The sequence below is a fragment of the Colossoma macropomum genome, unplaced genomic scaffold (genome assembly GCF_904425465.1).
Source record: "Colossoma macropomum unplaced genomic scaffold, Colossoma_macropomum, whole genome shotgun sequence".
NCBI lineage: Eukaryota > Metazoa > Chordata > Actinopteri > Characiformes > Serrasalmidae > Colossoma > Colossoma macropomum.
Genome location: NW_023494800.1, coordinates 15,468,205 through 15,491,305, shown reverse-complemented (window position 1 = coordinate 15,491,305; position 23,101 = coordinate 15,468,205). Strand labels below are relative to the sequence as shown.

The following is a 23,101-nucleotide window of genomic DNA, read 5'->3' as shown; positions in this document are numbered from 1 at the left end:
GAACTCACTGACTGCCATGATGAAGTCTTTGTGAAGTCTGTAGGTTAGGAGGGGTTCAGCCAGACACCTGGAGATACACAGCAGCTGAATTATTGCATGTGTTTTGACATTACCCAGTAAATAGCCTTTGGTTAGATTATTTTCTTACCTGAGGTAATTCTTGAGTCCACTAGTGATAGTCTTGTTATCCCAAGTGTCTGGGTCGAGGTCCATATCTGCAGGAGCTTTGGCAGCTGTAGAAACATCAAAACAGTCAAGATTAAACTGTGCTGTAAAGCGAACACAGAACAATCAAAATGATTAAGGACATGACACAACAGTGATGAAAAAAGAACTTTACCAAACACTGAAGTCATAAGTCTCTGCACTTTAGAATTCACTCCTCCTATTCTGTACAGGCCCAAAGTTTGGATACCTGGAAAATAGAAGAAAAATGGTATCAATTCAGTTTTGAGCAGGGATGACAACAGTATATGACAGCATACTTTTGCTATGCCATTTGTGAATATGTATATATAGCACTGAGCAAAGGTCAGAGATCACTCTTCATTTGTTTAATGTACAGCCATTAAGTACATTAAATTTTCAGAGGAGGTGTAAGACAATCTGCTTGCATAAGGAAGAGGAAAGTCAAAAAAACATGAGGAGTTTCCAACAAGGGGTTTTCTAAACTGGAGTTCAGAAATTATTAAAAGATAAAGAGAAAATGGGACTCTTAACAGCTGTGCAAGAGCTGGAAGCCCAGCAAAACTGTCACCATCAGATAAACAGTAACGCTTTCATCTTTGAGAGAGGGGAGAAAATCAAGCTCCACTCCTGCTTCAAATCTGAAACAATCAACAGGTATTTTTGAACATTCTTTCACTGTGAGAAGACAACTCAACACCATGAGTCTGGATGTGCAGCTGTCTTACTGAGAAAAAAAAAAAAGAAAGAAGCTGCTGGTGTTCTCAGAACAATAGACTGACCACCACAGAGTCCATACCTCAATGTTACTGTACGTCTTTGGGATTACTTGGATAATGAGAAGCAGAGAATGCAACTAACTTCTAAGACTGAACTTTGGAGGTGTGCAAAAATATCCCCGCAGATTTCTTTGAAAAAACAGAAAGCAAGTATTTAGAAGAGAATGGAAGCTGTAATAAAGACAAAGTGTGGACTTAATACCGAAAAATAAAGATTTCTGTGTGATGTTTTGTTAAATACATGCTTTCACACTGAAAATAATAAAAAACGAATATTCAATGGCCGGTTTGACTAGAAAGTAAATAAATGTAGGGTGGTCTCTGATTTTTGCACAGAATTGTGGCTATAAATCATATTAACAGCTCAAGTATACACATGTTTGAGAAGGCAGTGGAACAGATGAGATATTCATTTGGGAAAGTAATTAGCAGACTCACCTCTTGTCTCCACAAGGTGAATACACTTCCTCACAAAGTTAAACCCCGCCTCATTTAGGAATGCTGCAAAGACACAGTAGTATATTTGCTGAAATTATGAGGTGTCATGATGTGGTTTTACCTAAATTAGGCTTATGGGCGATAATACACAAATTCACAGTGTTTGATTAAATAGTAAGGAAAGTGAACTTACTTTCTTCTTTCTTGCTAAGAAGGGCTGGCAGCGTATAAATCTACAGATAACAAGACATGTTTATCAGTCCCCTGGACACATCTTTTACTAGAGGTAGCAAATAACCGCAAATTCCCATTTCACCCATATATGCCATATAAGACTAATTTAGACCTGTTCCAAGACATAACAGTCATAATAACATAATATCATTATGATAGAGCCATTAATGAAACATAAATACTCCACTCTGTCATCTCCACTTCCTGGCTTTTGAACTTCCTCAGAACACAACACTTCTGATTGCTTCATGATGAAAAAGATTACAAGAACAACAAAACGTTAGTAAGAGCCTAACTCAGGAATGAGTCACTGGCTTTGTTGCAGAAAGATGAAAAATTTCTTCAATTTACTAAAGAACGCTAATTTTGGTTCTATCAGGAAAACGTTAAGTACACAAAAGGGCCATTCCTGCATTGCTAAAAATCAAATAATACCTCTGCTCTGATGTAAAGGCTTACAGCACCTCCTTTTCAACATCACACTTCCTAAGGTTCCTAAATGGCTCTTGGCATGGATGGTTTGAAAAAAAAAACATCACTTGTGTAATTTAGACTTTAAAAAAGGTTATTAAAATAATTTTAATGAAGCAGACATTTAAGGGTTCTTTTTGGAACCAAAAGAGATTCTTCTATAGGATTGTTCTAAGAGTGAAATTGGCCTCGTCTTGGTTTAATGTAGTAGTGTCTGGTAGGATAAACATCTAGAGCTTGAAAGAACTGTAAACTGTTAGTAGTGGCGTTTATTCAGATGTTTTTCCTAGACACAGTCACCATGACTAATTTATGTTTATATCTTGAACTCATGAGTGGAGGCCATGAGGTCTCCATATATGAGTACAAGGAGCTGTGAAGAACTGGCTGAGTTTCAACAGGAAGAGGAAGGAACTGCTCAGGAGCTCAGCAGTTCAATCAGTCTGACCAAAGCTGACTCTGGCATCCTGAATCTCTATGCGAGTCTGTCCCAGAACTCATACCCTCAAGCTAGCACCAACCACAGAGACTAGCTCCACCAAGAAACGTTTCAACACAATAAAATATCTCTTCACACTCCACGTCATACTTGCCATATAATGAATTTTCAGACTGGCTAAGCAAGCTTGTCAGAATGTTTGGATTATAGTGTCTCTTTTTGTTATTTTATATAAAATATATTTTATATATTAGAAGTGAGAAGTGAGATTTTCAGAGTGGTCATAGAGAACAAACATACAGACAATTGATTAGAATTTCATCTAACCATTATTTAATACCATTTTAATATTCATGTGGGCATTTTAAAGCTAATAAATTCTGTTAATACTACTGAGTTGAACGTACAACAGTGATCGATCACAATTTATTTTGATGGTCCCATTTAGCTTTTCTTCAAATGCTCAGATTATAACAAAGAATCTGGTGTAGATACTAAAGACAAAGGAAGCATCTAGAAAGCAGTGGACCATCCCAATAAAGGATTACCACATAATCTACAGGCAAAACACTTTGCAAAAGTCAGAGACTGCTCTTCATTTATTTAGCCAAAATAGCCATTAAAAATAAATAAGTTCATTATCAGGAAAAAACTGAAAACATATATTTAACAAAAAATACACAGAAGTCTAAATATAAAACCTTTTTTCCCCACAGTATTTAGTGTGTCCAGAGTTTTTCAAGGAAATGTGCAGGGATGTTTTTCCACACCTCCAAAGTTCAGTCTTAGAAGTTGGTTGTATTTTCTACTTCTAACAATCCAAGTAGTCCAAAACAAAACATTTAGTGATGTTGAGGACTGGACTCTGGGGTGATCAGTCCATTGTTCTTAGATAACCAGCAGCTTCTTGACAGCTACACATCCTTTCAGACTCATATTATTGTCTTCTCACAGTGGAAGGATGGACAGAAACATCTGTGTTTTTTTTCAGATCTGAATCAAGAGTGGAGCTTGATTGTCTCCTCTCTCGCAAAGACGAAAGCTTTAAGTGCTGATTATCTGATGGTGAAAGTTTTGGTGGTCTACCAGGTTTTGCAGGTGGTTGGTAGGAGTCCCATTTTTTCTACATCTTTTAATAATTTTCTGACCTCCAGCTTTGAAAACTATAGTTTTTTCATTTATTCTTCTTTTACTTTCCCCTTCCTTATACAAGTGGATTAATCTTATATCTAATCCCCTAAAAATAACCCTTAAAAAACAAATAACTTGTATTTAATGGCTGTTTTGACTGGAAAGAAAATAAATGAAAGGTGTTCTCTGACTTATGCACAGTGGTGTAAGTCCCAGAAGTTTTGTCATGCTGTGTAACAGAAGACTGGCACAGTGGATGTTTTCTCACCGGCTCTTTTCCATCCATGGCCTCCATCCACAAACGCCTATTGGATTCAGACAAAGCCTGCAGGGTGATGATGCCATGCCTGAGGAACAAGCAGAGGAGCGAGATTATTTAAGTTTTAACAATCAGCTGCAAAGCAAACTTCCCTACAACACATCGTCAGCTCCCAGCAGCATAATAGTGATTATAACTGCTTGCAACAGTGAGCAAAAAGAAAAAAAGTAAGAAATTCTTTAAAATATCTGTTTTTGTCAAAAAAATTATTTTATACTGTATATAAGGGCAAAGAATTTCCACCTTCCCTGGCCCAATCCTGTCTTCTTTGGGTTAAATGCACTCTTCTGAAATTTGTCATTAGTAGCAAGGTGAAATCAGCAAGTTAATGTGAAAGAGGCAAAAGCTAAACATTTTGTGAGAGTAGCTGTAGGTTGCAGGTAGCATGTGGCAGCACACGTGCAATCACAACACAGAGCAGGAAGAAAGTGACATACCGGCGGACTTTATAGAAACACTGAAGAGAACTGAACAGAATCCCTTGACATGTGTTATTTCTTCAGTTGAGAGGAGGAAGAGGAAAGGAAGGAAAGAAGGAATGTTGAAAATAGTCTCTTCTAGACTTCATAACTTGCCAACAAAAACATTGAAGTGGAAAATGCGCTCTTTTAAAATTCTTTACCACATCCTGCCGAGCCAGACGTCACAATGTCCTCATTGACCTCACAAATGCCTCATGGAAGGTGGAAAAAGTGCCATAATTTCAAGTGCAAGAATTCAAAACAAACCTTTCCACCACTTCAATATCAAAGCAGAAGCGTTTGTCGATGGAGTCCGTCCTCCTCCTGATACAGGACTTGAGCTTGAACATCTCGGGTGGGCTCATCACCAGTCCGTTCTTTAGACAGAAAACACAGAGGAACAATAATTACTGCATTGTAAAAGACTGCATGAAAGCTGAAGCTGGTAGAAGAGGGATATTTCAATAGAGCAGCAATTTAATAATCCACAATTTCACCTGTTTGCCTCCAGATTTGATCTCTGAGTTGCTCATGGTGAACATTTTGGTCTCTTTTTCATATGTGCAGTAGTGTCGGCTCCATGTGAATCCAAGGGGTCCTAAAAAACCAAGTAAGTTGTTTTTACTATGATCACAAATGTGTCTTAGGCATTCATAACTCTCAGAAATAAATGAATGTGTAAGAGTTACTTAAACTTTGCCAATTACTTAAATTCATGTACAGCCCCGGTTTTAAAGAAGCTGGGACGCTGTGCCAAATGCAAATAAAAAAGAATGCAATAATGTGCAAATTATCTAAGGACTATATTTAACTGAAAACAGTACAACAAATAAATGAAATACAACACATTACATGTTGAAACTGAGAAACTTTATTGTTTTTGAGAAATATATGCACATTCTGAATTTGATGCTAGCAACATGTATCAAAACAGTTGGGACAGGGGCAACAAAGCAACAAAAGACTGGTAAAGTTGTGTAATGCTATAACATCTCACAGCTAATTAGGTTAATTGGTAAAAGGTCAGAAACATGATTGTGTATAAAAAGAGCATCCCAGAGAGGCTGAGTCTTTCAGAAGTAAAGATGAGGAGGGGTTCACCACTCTGGGAAAGACTGTGTGGACAAATAGTGCAACAATTCAAGAATAATGTTTCTCAACGTAAAAGAGCAAAGAACTTAGAGATTTCATCATCTATGCTACATAATTTTAAAAGAGAACATAGAGAAATCTCTGTATGCAAGGGACAAGGCAGGTGTCACCGCATTAAAAACAGACACAATTCTGTAGTGGAAATCACTGAATGGGCTCAGAAACACTTCTGGAAACCACTGTCTGTGGTTAAAACTCTACCATGCAACGAAAAAAAACAAGTATAAGCAGGATCAAGAAACACCGCAGCCTTCACTGGGCCCGAACTTATTCAAGATGGACCGAGGCAAAGTGGAAAAGTGAAAATCATGGACCTTGCATCCTTCAGGCGAAAAAGTACAGGAACCACACAGCTTGAAATCAGTGCACAGTTCAAAAGCCAGTGTCTGCGATGGTATGAGGGAGCATTAGTGCATGTGGCATGGGTGACTAGCACATCTGTGAAGGCACCATTAATGTTAATACCAAATCACGTTCTGCACCCATTATAACAGCATGGCTGTGTAGTAAAACAGTAAGGTGCTAAACTGGCCTGCTTGCAGTCCAGACCTGTCACCTCTGTGCCCAAATGCTTACAGAAACATGTTGCTGGCATCATGTTGTCTTTATACTTTTTCAGTTAAATATAGTGTTTAAATGATTTGCACATCATTGCATTCTGCTTTTATTTACATTTTGCACAGTTTTACAACTTTTTTGGAAAAGGGTTATGTGTGTAGCAGTATTTTGTTTGCTGTTAGTTTTAGAGACTAATGCTAGGCTCATAAGAGAAAGGTTTGAACAACTGCACCATGTGTAGCAGGAAATGTGTAGTAGGAAAAACAATAAGCTTTTGACCATTAGCTTAAGTTGTGTGAAGCACTGATTTAAGTGTTGACTGAGATGCCAAACAGTGCTGTGGAATGTTGTATGCACTGCACAGGATAAAGCAGAAGACTTCAAATCAAATAAAGAGCAAGGTCATTCCTACAGTTTGTGAGTACCTTTATTGATGCTAGTTCGCAATGCGGATTGCGGGATTACAATGGCTATGGTTTAAAACTATGTTTTTACTCCCCACTATGACAGAAATGGTCCATAATGAGAAAGGGAAGTTTGGAATTTTGCCCAAATATGTGCATGAATTTTCTCAAAATACAAATACAGTATAAACGAAATTAGTAACAGTTCAGTCGCTGTAGAACAGATATGGAATTCTCTCAGTACATGTCTAGTGGGTGATATTGAGTTCTAGATGCTAATATAATTGGAAGGGTTTGCGTTGACAGAATACTCACGCTTCTCCTGCACATAAAGAAAACCCTCCATTGTCCACTGTCCAGGGGCTTTGAAGTCCTGCTCTGCTGACTTTATCCTCTTCATCAGATTCTCCACTTCCTGCCTAGTGCTCTCAAAGTTATTCCTTGTCTTCAAACAGCAAAACCAAACGACATGTCAGTTCAGAAGACGTATGGCTGGACTGCAAAGTCTACAGCAGTAGCAGCAATCAGTACCATCAGTCATAAGAAGCTAAAACCCCAAAAGGACGTTCATGATAAACGTGAACAGACTCACTGCCAAATCAGCTGGATTCTTGCCTTGTGTCGTACTAATTCAATTGACAACTAACAGCAAACTTCACAGTGTGAAAAGCTCAGCTGTTCCAACTAAAGTAATTTTGCATTCAATGTCCTGTGTGCCAGTTTTTAATTGTTTGGCCTGTAAAACCCCAATTTGCACACTTACATTCTGTAGGTTGAACTGCAGTTGCTGCTTGTATGGCTCAAACTCATGTGCCAGTTCATAACCTTCATGGTAGAATGTGAACAGACCCTGAAGGAATGCCAGGAGCTGAGAGAGAGAGAGAGAGAGGAAGAGAGAGAGAGAGAGAGAGAGAGAGAGAAATAAGGCTTCAAAAGAAAGTTTCAAGACTGCCTTTAAGCATGATTTTTTAGAGGGGATTCACTGTTATCTAAAAGTTCAAAATTTCTGAATCACTTGTAATACTGATCATTTCTATTTTTTTATTCAATAATAACTTAAACAGTGCAGATTTATATGGGGACACCAAGAAGTTATAAAAAAGATAAATAACATAATACAGTGTAATTCTCTATTTATCTGTCAGCAGTTCCCTGATGCATTATCTGCCTGGGGATCTGATCACTGGTTTTCAAATAAGAGGCATTCTACATGTTAATTTTGCTGTAACTTCACAGTTTTCTCAGTGTTCTGTTCATCATTCTGAACACATCTAATATTTCTTAATGTTCCACAGCTTCTTAAAAATTAACTGAAACCTATAAAGAGTAGGAGTATGTATATTACACACATATCTGCAACAAAATTGGTTGTTAATAAAAACAGTGATTCCAAACGTTTGAGCATAGATGATATGAGCATATGTGCAACCAGAAATCACTCATTTCAGCAAATTAAATCTCCTTTCTCAATCAGTCTTTTGTAACTGCGTGTTGAAGAGTGGTGTTTCCAGCATGTCTACATTAGGTTCTGATGCTATCTGTACCAGCCCCTGCTGAGAGCTGCATTCTACTGCAGATGGAAACCAGCAGGTGCAGGATGTGGCTTTAATCGTTCATCTGTCGGATTAAAAGCGGTACAAATGTGTCCCTGCGCATTTCCTCACATGTCCAGAAACAGATCTTCCAGCTGGACTGGTAGCTTGAGAAATCAGAAATGAAACTTGAATCGTGATATTTCACTTCCCTTCCTTACCGGTTCAACAAACTCAAATTTCTTTCTCTCCTGCACTTCTTGGATTTTGAAGACATATTCCAGAGAGGCATCACAAAAAATCTGTCTCTCCTTGTTGATCTGGGCGTCTGCCTGAAAAAAGAACAAGCAATAAATGTGTTAACAATGTGACACAATACAATAACAACATAGCCAGTTAGCATAAAAGAAACCAAAGAAAAAAAACAGGAGAAGCGTTTTACTCCACTGAACAAAAATGTGAACTGCTAAAATAATTACCTCTTGTAAAAATGACTCCTTCTTTTTAGAGGACAAATTCAGGTGTTTTTCCAGAACAGTATAATATTTCTCTGCTTCTTTGTCAAATTTCTTCTTTCCTTCCTTGAAGAAAAAAGAGATTGTTGACAGAAACTGGAATTTCCTCTACAGCAATTACAGAGATAAATGTCTTGCGCAGAACTTTTTCTGTTATATAAGGCTTTTGACTTGTAAACAAACATCATGCAAAACCCTCATTAAAATGTTTTGATGCTTTCCATTTGTTTATTTTGATTTGGACGAATATGGACAGAATGCACAGTTGTATTCTAGGCAGTTGTCTAACCAGCAGATGGCATACTAAAGCCTGACGACTGGACGGCCTTTAGTATGATATCAGCCTGAGGGCTGATCTCTGTATTTGAAATGACCACACTGAATCCAGCCCTGTCTGGAGGGATGAAGTCACTGACATACCATAAAACCGCACAAGACGGAAGACGCACAAGGGAAATGGATTAATCATTAGCTTCACATCTCAAATGACTGGCAGTGCAATATCTTACAGGAGAGGCAGAGCAGGGCAGTACACGTGTGATCTGTACACACAGCAGACCTCAGAAGACCAGCAATAATGATTCATATCATGGAATGTAAAGCACAGAAAGCAAGTGCTGTGATCATTACATCAACAGTACAGCTGTGCTTAAGCTCTCTACTCTAAACTTTAATAAGTATCGGTTAACCATACTCAGTTCAACTGTTTAACATGAATGCAAAATTATTAAATGAAATGAATCAAGCATGTTTACTGACATAAAAACACTGAGTTGCGACAAAATTTAACCACTTACGTTTAGAGACCAACACCAAACATTTATTATTGAGAAACTACACTGCAATATGATTGACTGGGTTGTTATAAGAGTGAAGTTACACAGGTTATGTAAGTCATAGGAGTGAGGAATGAAAATCAGGACAGGTCAAAACACAACTTGAGTTATTTTAATGAAGCGTTATGCTTGACTGTGAGTTATGCCAGTAGCATGCTATTAATGCAATCAAGAGTATATATGCCCTATATACTTTTATGTAAAGCTCACTCATATATTTTATAGTATTAAAAAGCCCATATCATGGAAATACAAAGTTTCCTCACTTAAAAACGTTGATGCTGAATGTGGACATTTTTGTGGACATATTTAAGTTTCAAAACAGATCATTCCCCAGCTCATACAGTCCATATATAGAAACTGAGCAGGAAAACTGTCCATTCTGAATTAATCTTTTTTTTGTGATGTCACACAAAACCTACAGTCCAGACTGCTTTTTGAACGAGGTCCAATAAAGGGCAGCCAATCAGAAAAGAGCCCCTTTACATATAGTACTGGGCAAAAGGCACCAAAGCGAACTGTTTAAAACCACTTATCTTGGCAGTATGTGTGCTGTGTGCCACCACATACCAGTGGTTGATATCTTTTGAGCTGATTAGAAAAACACAGGTTTGGTTTCTGATTTCTGACTGATGCTCTCAGTCATCGCAGAGATGTTTTCAATTCTACCAGCGGCACTCCTGATTTATTTTAGTGAAGCAATGACAGAGCCAAATCAGGTACTGGATTTTACCTACAATTCATGACAATGAATGACAGGATTGGAAATGGTTAAACAAACACACTGACATGCACAAAATCACTTATTATTGCATAAATGTAACTTGTATTTGTTCTAATATTTGTGTTTTTTCTGACCAAACAAACACTTTCTAAATAAAAACACAAAAAAATTTAAATACAATTTTAGCAGTTGTCTAAAACTTTTGCAGAGTACTATTTATCAACCTATTTAGCCTACAGTAGTTTAGCCTGTCTGTTCTGAGGAGTGTTTGAGCTTGGACTGCTTTTTGATTGAGGCACAAAACAGGGCAGGCAATCACAACAGAGGTCATTTCAATATAACTGTCTTAAAGGCCCAGTGCCAAAAACAGCCTGTTTGATTCTATGGGATAAAGAGAGGCTGGAAAATGGTCATGGAAAATGAATTTTGAGTACATAAATTGACATAAAATTCATAAATGGACCTCAGGGGAAAAATAAAATATGAGAAAAATGTAAGATATGGGCCCTTTAAAGTCCTTCATGTCCTATGCCCGCACTGACACCACCTCTTTGTGCTGAAGTGAATATTCATGCACCCTAAACCTCCAGCAGTCAGGGTCCCTTTCTTGAGAGCAACTGAAATCTGAGCCAAGCTGTTTGTTTTTCCTCTTTGCCATTAGCAGAACCTTTCCCATGACCCTTTTATGGCTGCTCGGCAGACTACAAACTAGCAAAAACGGAATCGCATTTCTGACATGACTTTGTCCAAGCCCCCAGGCCCATCTGCTGACTAACAATGACATCACCCTCCCTGGACCAGGACAGCTTTTGTTTAAGAGCTTTGATAGGAATACACACACTGTATCTTGAGCACAGAGAAAGGAAAAATTGATCTGTTTGCACTGTTGGTGTGAGTACAGTGTGTGGTCTCTTGAAGGTGTAGCTGTCAGTGTTTGTGTCCTTTGTTTGTGCGTGTGTGCTCTTGCGCGGGAGGTTGAACAGCCGGACAGCCGTTCCCTTTGGCCTCTGCGGTCGAAATGTCTAAGCTGAGCGAGTTCCATCTCAGCTCAGGCTGAAGAGTCTGGGGCCCGAACGCCCAAATAAGGCAGGGTGTTTTCAGCTTTGGATCTTTCAGCAGTGAGCTCATCAGACAGCACACTGCTCTTCTGAGGCAGCTGAAGGGGGGTGTCACTGTTTTAGCCCATCACAACTCCGCACTGTGCCACAATCTCCAACCTTTAACCACTTTCTACTTATCTACAGCAGTGCTAAGTTTCCCAATTGTGCTCCTAAAGTGCCACCACACTGCACATAGTTCTCCTACTCCCAAGACTGAAAGTTCTTTTAAAGGCATCATGTTAAACATTTTAATATTCTAACTTGCAATACTTTCAATTCCTAATTTATATAAGCTAAGACTAGGTTGATGTTCCTTTCTGTCTACAGGCGAGTCAAACCGGGCATACTAATTTGACTTTGATGAAGAGAAACATCCCCATTAGCACATCTAAAACAGGTGAAGAGTTCACAAGGTTAACCTAAGCGAACTAACATGAGGTTTAACCAATTTTGTATTTGTTAAACATTGTAATAATGTTAGGTGTGGCGTGCGCCCGTCCATTGGGCCCCGCCTTCCTGTCGGCTCTCAGGGCACGGTCGATGGGCGCATGCCACATTAGGCTCTTATTACAATGGAAGATAATTTTGCTTATTTCATGCATTATTTTTTGAATTTAGAAAAATTTCACTGAATAAAATTACTTAAAACAAGTAAAACACACCTAGACTAGGTTAAATAACTCTTACAAAAATTCTTACGACCATCACACAATGAGAATATGAGCTATACTGACTAGATTTGAGATGATTTCACTTCCAAGATTTCACTTTTTGCAGTCCAAGCTGTAACAATTTTAATACTTTTCTGTGTTCTGTCTAATAAACATTGGGTTTTCAGACAGAGCATAAAATAATGTTTTCAGGATAGCAGAATTTTCATACCGATACTGGTATGTGTATCCATAGCTCGATACTAAAACAAGAATGTTTATGGTTTTTAATGAAATATATATATATATATATATATATATATATATATATATATATATATATATATATATATATATATATATATATATATGTCAGAGCAGGGAAAACACTATTATTTGTGGTGGGACTGGGATTAGGAACCACTGATCTAGTGGAAATAATACATACCCACAAGCAGAGCACTAGCAGCTACAGCTCTGGCCTCTGGTTTAATGCTGGTGAATGTGGCATTACTGTATCTGGTTATAATTTAGCTGTTCCTTAACAGGTGTTTGCAATTTCCCCCCATTCCTGCAGACTCTCAGCATGGACCTATGTTAAATTATGTACGGGATCATGTCACAGTACGGCTAAAAATGACTCTCTGCTGATATGTGGAGCATAAATTCACAATGGGAGTCTTAGGAACTTACTTTGGCAGCCCCAATTTGCTCCTTGCGAAACTTCTCCAGTGGCGTGATCAAGACGTCATCAGCATTTTGTATCTAAATCAAACAAGTTTCAAAATGTTTAAAAAGGCAAGTGGATTCCAGTGTAATTCTCTGTTGAAAGTTTCCCCTGAGTGAAAAGACAATTTGTAATTTCAAAGAGTTACATTTTGGCTGTATCTGGGAACCTTGGAAAATATGCTGTGCTGCTTTGACCTTGTAGAATGGTCTAGAATAACTTTTCATTACTATTGTTGGGTCGCTATGCATTACTGTAGATAAAACAAATAAAAAAAATGGAATAATCCATTTATAGACAACAGAAGCTAAATCTGCTCTGTCTAGACTGGTTTTACATTGAACCAGTGTAGAGTTTATGCTAAGATTACAATCTGTAACATAATTAAATTCAAACTCCTTTAAAAACAGCTCGGTGACTAAATGCTATTCCACAGAATTGGCATCACAGTCTATCCCTGCCAAGAGTTACAGCAACACACATGAACGCCATCCAGCGCAATTGTTCTTACGCACTGTAAAATGATGGCACTATAATTAGTAGCACTTTCGTTTAGTAGCCCCAATTGGAAAAACATACAATTACATACACAAGTTCCTTTTATATACTTTCCCAGGCAGCGAGTGGTGGGCTTCTAGTCTCACTAGAGAATTGCCCAAAATAAGTTCCACATGCTTGCTTGTGCTCAGCCCTCCCCCTTGCCAACTGACAGGCCATCTCCACAGTGCTGATCCGCCAACATCAAAACTAATGGGACCTGTACCGAGAATGGAATTGTGTGGACTCCAAGCAGGACCAGATGTAAGATACGAAACTTACAGAGAGCAGTAACAAATTCACTGTTTAGGGACGTGTGCTTGACGTGCGCTTCCTGTACGTGTGTTACAGAGCCTAAAGGAAATATTTTGCACCTTAAACATTTGTATAAGAGAAGTAGAATCTACGTACAAACTTTGGATCAACAGTTTTAACTACAGTGCATACATCACATGAACACAATACAGGACAGAAAAACCTCACTTGTCATGTTAAGGGTTTGCACACTGAGGCCAACAGTAAGTGCTTGACTCATTACAGCAAGTGGCCTTTCAGCACTTCAGTTGAGCGTGAGGGGTTGAGGATTTCCTCATTTCAGCGTTTCAAGAGGCAGACAGCCACACTGTTGGCTCAATCCTTTCTCTCATAGCACCCGACGCAAGTTCCCATGGCCCTTTATAGCTGGAGAGGAAACGCACTTCTTACATCAGTCTGATCCATCATGTGGGAAAATGCCTCCCACTTAAAGCAGATAGGTCTGGCTGCTTGCATGAATTTAGAGTATATGTGCTAAGTGCCAGTAGACATGAGACAGCCCATAAGTTTTACTTGCTTGATCCATTTTGCTGTGGAAATGTGCCACAGGGGTGGGCAGTATGACCGTATGTATTTTTTTTGTGATAAATTACATCACAATATGCTTTTCTGAGCATATTGTGGATATTGTCAGTACTTAAAGAGCACAGACCAGCTGCATGTTTCATTAGAAAGAGAGCACCATTAGGCTTGGGCAGCGTAGCATATGAAATGCTTAATAAAAATTGTCATTGTCTTTATAGTTTTGATAGTATTTTGGCACAGTTTTATCTGTTCCAACTAGAGCTTTAATTGGGCTTGCAATTTTGGTCTGAACCCAAATAAGACCAGAAAATTAAACTGACCCAAGCTCAACAAAATTCTGTCCCGAAATGGATCTGACCTGGCTCATCATCACCTAAAGTCCCAAATGAAACCTGAAAGCATAGCGCCACTTAAATTACCTCATAACACCAATAAGAGATTTGATAAAATATGATAAAATTCTAAAATAATCATCTGTCCAAAATAACAACAATTGATTTTAGTCAGGATAAACTTCTCATTCAGCACTGTTCCCATGCTGTGCAATGCTGAAATATCAGAATACTATCATTCACCTGTTTAATCCTAAAGCTGTATTTCTTTCCATATAACATACAACATATTGAACATACACCATAAGAAATACTTTCTAAATTAAACCTCCTTAATGTTGCACCATTCTGCACTTTCCTGAATGGATTCACTGTTTATTTCCTGCACGTTCATTTTCTCATATGCATGGGCCTTATGGATCTCAATGTCTTCAAGCATGATGTTAAAACTCAGCCATATTGCCCACCCCAATAACCACTCCATAGTTTAACTTAGCCCCTCTACTGTAGGACGACTCTGAACAATGCACTGGTATAATGATTCATGATAAGCTGCAATAGTCTAGTCTAAACTAAACCCTCTCTGAATTGTTTTCATTTTCTTGTAACAATAATGGTGGGACTTTCCAGCCGCATCTCAGGAAGAAGGACAAAGCATTCACGTGCAGTTCTTCACCCCTTTCAGTCTTATTATTGTACACGTATGAATGAAAAGTCTCTCTGGGCCTTTCCCTCTCTGACGGAGGTGTTTGTTGTCCTGAGAGGCCTGAGTAACAGTCTGTGAGAGTCAAGCGTAGCAGAACCACGGTCTGCAGGAAGTAGTGAGGCTGAAGGGGGCTGTTGGGTAATTCTCCCCCTGGGGCTCCTCACACACAGCTCCACTGACCTCCGTCTCATTCCAGCATGCAACAATGGATAAGACTGAAGCCACTGAACAGGCAGGGTTACAGTCTGAGAGAGCTGAAAAAGGGGCTTGTGAATGCTGCAGGACAGGCTCGCTGAATTGATCCCAGACACATCCAACACATTTCACTGCCCCTACAAACACTGAGCTTTGATGTCACACTGAACAGTCAATTTCCATGCCAAATGTGTGTTAATTTTCTGCACTCTGAGTAATGAGTCCAAGCACATTCTCCATGTGTAATGCACAAGGGACAGAGTAGACTGTTCAGTAATATCGGCCTATTGCTCCAGACTGTATGTGGATACAGACAGAGAATGTAGAGCTTCCTTGTTTTTCAGAATATGGACCTTAACAGTTTACTTATTTCACTCATATGACCAGAAACTTAAGAATGGCACCTCACAACTTCATATGATGTGGCCTTAACTCTGTGCACTCTTGGTTTTCTATCTAAACCAACTACTTGATCTTTTTGTTTGATACGACACATTTTATATAGCTCATAGTCCTCATAGCAAGCACAAATACACAGAATTCACTATAGCTTTAATCTACTTTTTATTCTATTTTTAAATTATATGCCATTTTAACATTAACTGATTTCATTAAAATAATTATAGAAAATGACATTAAATAATATAATACTGAGTGAAAAGCTATTTTTACCTCTCACTTCTTAAATGACGTACACAGAGTGACTTGTCTGCTAATAGTGCCCCCCCAGTGGAGAAACCTCAGACTGCTCCAAGTGAGTTCCAAAGCCACATCCATGTGCATTACACATTGAAAAACAACATGTTAAAGGTTCCCTAGTAGCCCTATCATCAGGAGATGAGTTCAATAACTTGTGATGCTACCGCTCTCTATGCTAAGAGTCTCTCCGGGGGCGGGTACAATTGCCCTCCTTCTCATCTTATCACTCTGTACAATGCTAGCCAGTGCGGATGTCTGTCTGATGTAACAGAACTGGCAGTAAGCGTTCTTCTCCAAGCGTGTTGAGCTGTCCAGTGATCTGTAAGAGGCAGTTTGAAAAGATGCGGCGACACTTCACATAATTCAGATGAAGCATGTGCTAGCCTTCAGTCTCTTAGCACTGGTGGCAAAATGTGATTGGGGAGTTCTAGCTAGTGGGTGGAACTGGACATGGCTAAACTGGGGAGAAAATTTAAATAAAAAAGTGTTTTCCATCATTTTAGAGGAGTTGCTCTATAATTCAGCTATAGATGCCTGTGGGAAATGATGAAGTGTTATAGTTTCTAAATATTACAACTCATCTGGACCATTTTGAGAATTTTCTTCAGATGATTTGCTGCACTCTGGGAAACCTTGCTCTGCTGCGACTTTACAGTTAATCTTTCAGTAAATATAACTTCAAGCCAAACTGTAAACGATACTGGAATAGCCTATTAGCCATTCAGCATTCTCCTGGGCTGATGGTTAAACAAAGCCATGTTCTTTTTCAGGGTATTGTTTACATTTACTTGAATTTAAACTTAAACCCTAATTCTAAACATGACTGGATTAGTCTGTTAGCCATTTAGCATTCTCCTGAGCTGGCTGTTAAACAAAGCCATGTTCTTTTGTAGGGTTTTTGCTCCTATTACATCACATAAATGAAATTTCTGACAAATTTGTGACAACACAGATTTGTGATGAGTGACTAATTCACAATTGCTTTGAACAGGGATCAGCCAATCAGATAAAACCATCCATTTCATAAACATTAGCGATGTCTGTCTTTAAAACTAATGTTTTAATAAAGCTAAATGCTACTGTTACCTGACAACACCAGTGTCAGGCAATAGTTTTTGCAGTCTATACAAAGAACATGAGTCTGGATTAAACCCAATTCCATGCTGCTTTAAGTAAAGGCTCAAGAGTCCCATAACATTTTGTTAAGCAAAATAAATCTACTGTTCAAAAGTGAGCACAAGCCTGGATTTATGCACAGTATTACTCACTTATTGTTAACTGTCATCTAAGAGTAACTCTTGATGAATCATGGCCAAGACTGTCTGCCATTTTAGCAGATGTTTCCTTATTACATCACATGCAAAATAAAATTACTAAACAGGAGTATCCATCCTTTCAACATATTCAATACTTATTGTTTTGATTGTTTGCAAATAATAATTATTTTGTCAGAATCAGCCACACTGACCTACTTGTTTGGTTGCTGCTTTTAGTTTTGATATGACAAAACAACATTTCCCAAGTAAGCAATTCCAAAACATTCCAAAGACTATGAAGCAAATATCACAGTGGCTTGCTGATACGTGCTACTTCCCCTTCCCTCCAGAAAAGAAGTCATGACCCAAAGCAAGAATCTGTTTGACAAAAAGCATGTTTCCCATAACACTCAGACCTGACAGTAATAATCTACGAAATTCATTCAAACAGAACACAGTGTCTCCCTGGGGTGCAGCAGCCTTTACTTTAACAGGGTGCCAAGTATTTATGAAGTATTGTACAACATTTACTTCCAGCCTTATAATGTGATTGGCCGAAAAGTCTGTTGTTATTTGTGACAACATAATGTTTTTTTCACAGTAACTGTATCATTCTGCTCAACACCGGTTGCTGCAGTTAAGCATTACTAAGTTTCTACTTCAGTACATAAAACAACAGAAAATGGATACATTAGATAACTTCTGTAAGATAGCATCTGATCCACAGCATGTTATGTCAGATTTTAAGGAAGAGACTGAGTACATAGAAAACCTACATTTCACAGCACATTTCAAACCTGTTGTTGGCCCAAAAAAAGCTTATTGGTCATCAACCGTGATGGCAGAACAAATAGGAAGCAGGAATTAAAAATAAACAAACACAGTACAATTTGGCAAACAAGATGGGCTGTGAAATGCTTTCTGGTAAATATTATAATATATGGCTTTATCTGTTACTCAAAAGGTGAGTATATTTTTGTGGAAAGAACTGCAAATATTAAATTACATCTGATACAATGTTTGGAGCTTCTTTGCTTTACTTTTTTTCTGTACTTCTTTATTTTGCACAAATGTTGTACAAAACCATTAGAACACTCAAGGCTGTGTGTTACTGCGAATAACATCATGGTTTTGACGATCTATGGTACTTGTCCAATCAAAGTGCAATCTAAAACTCTGTCAGATATGGGGCATATCACACAACTGGAACTAGAACCTAGGGCTAAGGTTAGAGACGATAATTAGCTGAGGTAATGTACAGCAAACAAACAAATAAGATAAAGAAAGGCAATAGGTTTACTTACAAGTCGCCGTCTCTCCTCCTCAACTGTGTTTAATAGCTGAGAAAATTCCTTTAATGACTGAGCTGTGAAAGAGAGAATTCAAATTGCAGTCAAATTGTGGCTTAACATCTGCACACATTCTCTGTCAACACATTCAATTTTGTCCTCTGGGTGGAAGAATGATAGCAATAAAATGTGCCATTGTAAAATGACCGTGGCCACCCACAGCCTATCTGTAAACAGGGGAGATTCAGAATCAATGGTGCGTTGCTAAACAATTACATAGACAAGAAAAGACTGTATGCTCAAGATGTGGAAACATGACAGGACCATAAAGTATGGTTCCTGGATGGCTCCCTGGTGTGATCTGTGAACAGAAACACGCTACAGCAGAAAAACAGAATGTGTCAATTGTAGCTGACAGAAATATAGCTGCTAAAGCAATTCTTTTAAAAATACGTGGAAAGATATCAATCTTACTATTTCAAAACACTGCATATATTTATGTAAATGCATAACCTGCCCAGCACCTATTAAAAATGAGGGAAGGGTAACAGGAAAGTTCAATATCAGATTGTTTTAATGGAAAAGGACACACAGTGTCACTCGTGAAGCAGCACATGTACAACAACAAACCATGTCCTAGGATGATGCCACAGAACTTCTGATGGGTCTATAGTGAATTATATATTGGAAGAACATCTAATACATGCCATTTTCACACTTTGTTTACATTCACAAGTTTTCTGTTTTACAAATCAGTACTCTCATTTAACCAAAAAACATGACTTAATACAATAAATCTATAATAAAGCAACAACAAGTGATTTTTAGCCATATGGTTAGAGAAATTGTAAAACAGTGCTCAGAGAATATATGCAGGCCTTATTTAGTAACTACAATGGTAAACTGGTTGAGCTATTTTTAGGTCATAGAAGTATGTAGTAAAACTTTAAGCCCACTAGTGGGCCCTGGCCAGGTAAAGAGTTAATTATGTATCGACTGGCTGCTCAGTATTGTGCTTCATTCAAAAAGCAGTCTGGGTTAAAACACCCTTTATAACTTTAGTGTTGACAGGCAGGGCTAAACTGCAGCAAACTGAAAAAGTGGATATCGCTGCTGTTGGAACAAAACTCGTATCTCCAAAATGGTAACTTTACAGGAGAAGGAAAAAAACATACTTTATTTTTAATGTAAGTCAACGGAACCAGACTTTTTTCCCCCAAGTCATTTTGGGACATTCTTTTTGGTTCATTGTAAAGTGTGCACACAATGTAAAGGACAACAGGCATTTTGAAAATATGTCAAAAACTGAAAAACGACAAAAATGGAGATACAAGGTTTTGTCCGACAGCAGCGATATATGTAAATGGATTTTGTTTTGGGACATCACAGAAACACTGAATTCAAAATGAGTTGTTTTTTCAGCTACTGTACACATTTTGAAACATTGTTTAAGTACTACATAAAATACTTTTATTTCAAAAAAGCGAGGAACATTTGTTTTGTTCAAGATGTGGGCCCTTTAATGGGTTTTGCCTGTGGTTACCTCCACAGCCTAGCTGAAGGACTGTTACTCTGATTGAGTAAATATCAGTAAACAGTTAAACATAAGCAAATTAGTGTGTGAGTTACAAGCCAGAATCATGAGATGCTTTGCATCTAAAAAATGATAAGAGAGCGAAAACCAATCAACATACTCTTCCGCTAGAGTTATTTAGAGCGGTCACATGTACAATGCTGCATCACAACATCATTTTATTTCAGGTCGTTCAGGGTCAGTGGGATAGAGCTGCTTCAGCTACATCACTTCCTGCCTGGAATAAGCTGCAATTTCTTGTTTGGTGATATGAGAAGAAAGGAAAGCCCCCCTGCCAGCCTCCAGGCTCCTCCAAACATGCAGCCTGTGGCTATACACGTCTGCTTAGAAGCACAGGCCCCTGAGTAAACAGCCTCTCAGCCACAGCATGACATATTTCAGCTGTGTTAATACGCCAGAGGCAAACCCCTCTACATATACAGTGAGGCACTGAGGCAGTACGTTCACTCAGATTTGGGTCCTGCTAAATATCCATGAAAAATCAGTATCCGGTGCAGATATGAATGTGACGGAAACAGCACATTCAGAGCTCAGTCCACATCGCTGTGGCTAATCATTTTGGATGGAGCTGCATGAAATGCGCTGTATTAATGCAGGATGCTTAAGGTCATTCTGCATTGAGGTTTGCAATACATTTAGTTTAGCCACTTGAAGTCTATGCATTACCAAATTAAACATTGTGTTATTACAGGCACTTATAATTACAGCCACTTATCTTATATCTTAATTTGTAGCAATGAAATAAGTGAGATTCAGCTACAATATATGAGATGCTCTAGCGAATGTTATATAAATACATTTCTTATGATCAATATAAACAAGAAAAGGGAAAGTGTTTTGATAATCTTTAGCTTTTAAAGGGGCCCATATTCTACATTTGTTTTGTATTTGTGTGGGTTTATGTACCAAAACTTCTTTACGTTTTAGAATTAAGCAAGCTGTTTTTGTTACTGTGCCTTGTAAATGAGCTCTGTTTTGATTGGATGTGCATTACACCTCACTGAAAAAGCAGCTCAGGCTTATAACTTCAACATGAATGGGTGAGGCTTAACTGCAGTGAGCTGAATAGGGGATATATAAATGTGTTGTTTTACGTGACATCAGAAAACAGCTCCACCTTCTAGGCTCTACCTATAACATCTATGTACCAAAAACGGTTCATTTTAACATGACCATTATTATCCTCTCTTTATTCCTCAGAATTCAACAGGCAGTAACAGTGCCTTGTAAATAAGCTCTGTTCTGAATGGCTGTGTATAAAAGCCTGATTTAAAAAGTGGTCCAGGCTGAAGCATTCCTTATAACTTCATCAAGAATGGCCGGAGCTAAATGGCCGGAGGCTGGATAGGTGGATATATGTAAATTTGTTGTTTTTTGTGACATCACAAAAAAGTCTGTGTAAGTTTCCACATATAGATTATTGGGCTGAGGAGTGACTAGTATATTTTGAACATTTAACAGTGTTTACATACTCAAACTCTTTAGGTTCAGAATAGTGAGGAAAATTTTCCATGATATGGGGCCTTTCAAGAGGGGAATGTTCCAAAACTGTTCACTCCTGCACTAAATTTAGTGATCCACAGATTCGATAGACTGGATCGGTATCAGCACCCCTACTGACTTAATTATATGGATAGAATATCAGACATTACCAATCCTCATACTGTTTTCTAGTTATGTTTGTTATGAAACTGTTATAGTGCAATTTTTAAAAAAAACAGAATTTTAAAATCTGCAGAATCCTAAAAAAACGATTCGCATTGTATGTCTATATATACTTTACTGCTATGAAACTTTCAGAGCACCGCTATTGGATTGGTTCAGGTATTGGAATTGGTGTTGCGAGATAAAACACTTTTACTATTTATGATGTTAGAATACTCAAAACCAGGCAACAGCTGGTCTTTGTGTGATAAAGAGCCATTATTGTTTAGCACAAAATGACGCTGTGGTTGGTGCGTGGTGGTACTAGCAGCAGAGGCAATGGACAGGATTGTTCTCAGCAGTGGATCAGATAGAACTGCCCTGCAACTCAGCATGGCTGCTTTACTATATGGGGACATTAAAATGAAGTAATTAAAGGGGCTGCCTGCTTATATAAGCACAATTAATATGAAGGAAAAATATTCTACAGATTCAACAGAGTTTATTTACACAATTCAATTTCCAAAATTCTATATAATTCAATATTAAAATGTACACAAAGTACTTCTTAAAATTTCCTGCATGTGCCTCTTCAGCATCATGTATTTAAATATCAGACACCTAAGGTAAAACAATGTCACAGTCACCAAGCAGCACATTCATAACGATTTCATGTACTAACTTTCTGTGAGGTAGCTTTTAAAGGTGTTGACTGCTTTAGACATCTGGATCCTATCATTACCATTGTGAATAATTCTGACACGGTATGTTTCTCTAGAACAGAACATTTCCCATCAAACCAATTTGAACGACTCTGTTTATATATGTACTACTTAATTATCCAAAAACTTTGAAAACTGTTAGAATGTCCCACTTAATTCGAATTCCAGGTTAACTGAACTCAATTTTAATTAAATATGGGTGTCATTCTCAGCATGATCTTATTATTTTAACTGCATTAATGCCAGAGAATGATAAAAATAATCCTGTTGTGAGGTTTGGGTGAATTCCCATATGAGTCTGGTCTTAGTCACTTACCAATGTTAATCTCATCATCAGTTTCTGCGTCACCGATGCACTCAAACTGGAAATCCTGAAGGGACTGTGAAAACTTCTGTACAGCTGCAGAAAGGTCTGTGAAAGAGATTTTTGTCTCAGTGATCATCATAGTTCTTGTAAATCCATATTTCCGTATAACTATACTTCTCACAGTAGTTGCTTTTCGCTTACGCCAGACCAAGGCTTTTATTTCAGTCCATCCACTGTCAAGCATCAGATGTGTTTACATACAGAAAACTGGTTACAAGCCACAAAAATGAGATAAGCCTATATTATTACCTTTGTAAATCAAAC

The 23,101-nt window shown here is 38.1% G+C and overlaps 1 protein-coding gene across 1 annotated transcript in view; it reads right to left on the bottom strand.

Moving 5' to 3' along the window:
- arhgap42a (Rho GTPase activating protein 42a) overlaps window positions 1-23,101 on the bottom strand; it is a 37,056-nt gene that overhangs the window by 10,535 nt on the left and 3,420 nt on the right. Inside the window, exons 2-16 of the mRNA XM_036587915.1 lie at window positions 22,787-22,882; window positions 18,526-18,587; window positions 12,623-12,694; window positions 8,584-8,685; window positions 8,326-8,436; window positions 7,336-7,440; window positions 6,888-7,017; window positions 4,956-5,056; window positions 4,726-4,835; window positions 3,947-4,025; window positions 1,597-1,636; window positions 1,404-1,466; window positions 341-415; window positions 149-233; window positions 9-67 (exon numbers count right to left, since the gene is read on the bottom strand). Of these exons, the coding sequence (XP_036443808.1) occupies window positions 9-67; window positions 149-233; window positions 341-415; window positions 1,404-1,466; window positions 1,597-1,636; window positions 3,947-4,025; window positions 4,726-4,835; window positions 4,956-5,056; window positions 6,888-7,017; window positions 7,336-7,440; window positions 8,326-8,436; window positions 8,584-8,685; window positions 12,623-12,694; window positions 18,526-18,587; window positions 22,787-22,882 (1,290 nt within the window). The remainder of the gene's footprint in view (window positions 1-8; window positions 68-148; window positions 234-340; window positions 416-1,403; window positions 1,467-1,596; window positions 1,637-3,946; window positions 4,026-4,725; window positions 4,836-4,955; window positions 5,057-6,887; window positions 7,018-7,335; window positions 7,441-8,325; window positions 8,437-8,583; window positions 8,686-12,622; window positions 12,695-18,525; window positions 18,588-22,786; window positions 22,883-23,101) is intronic.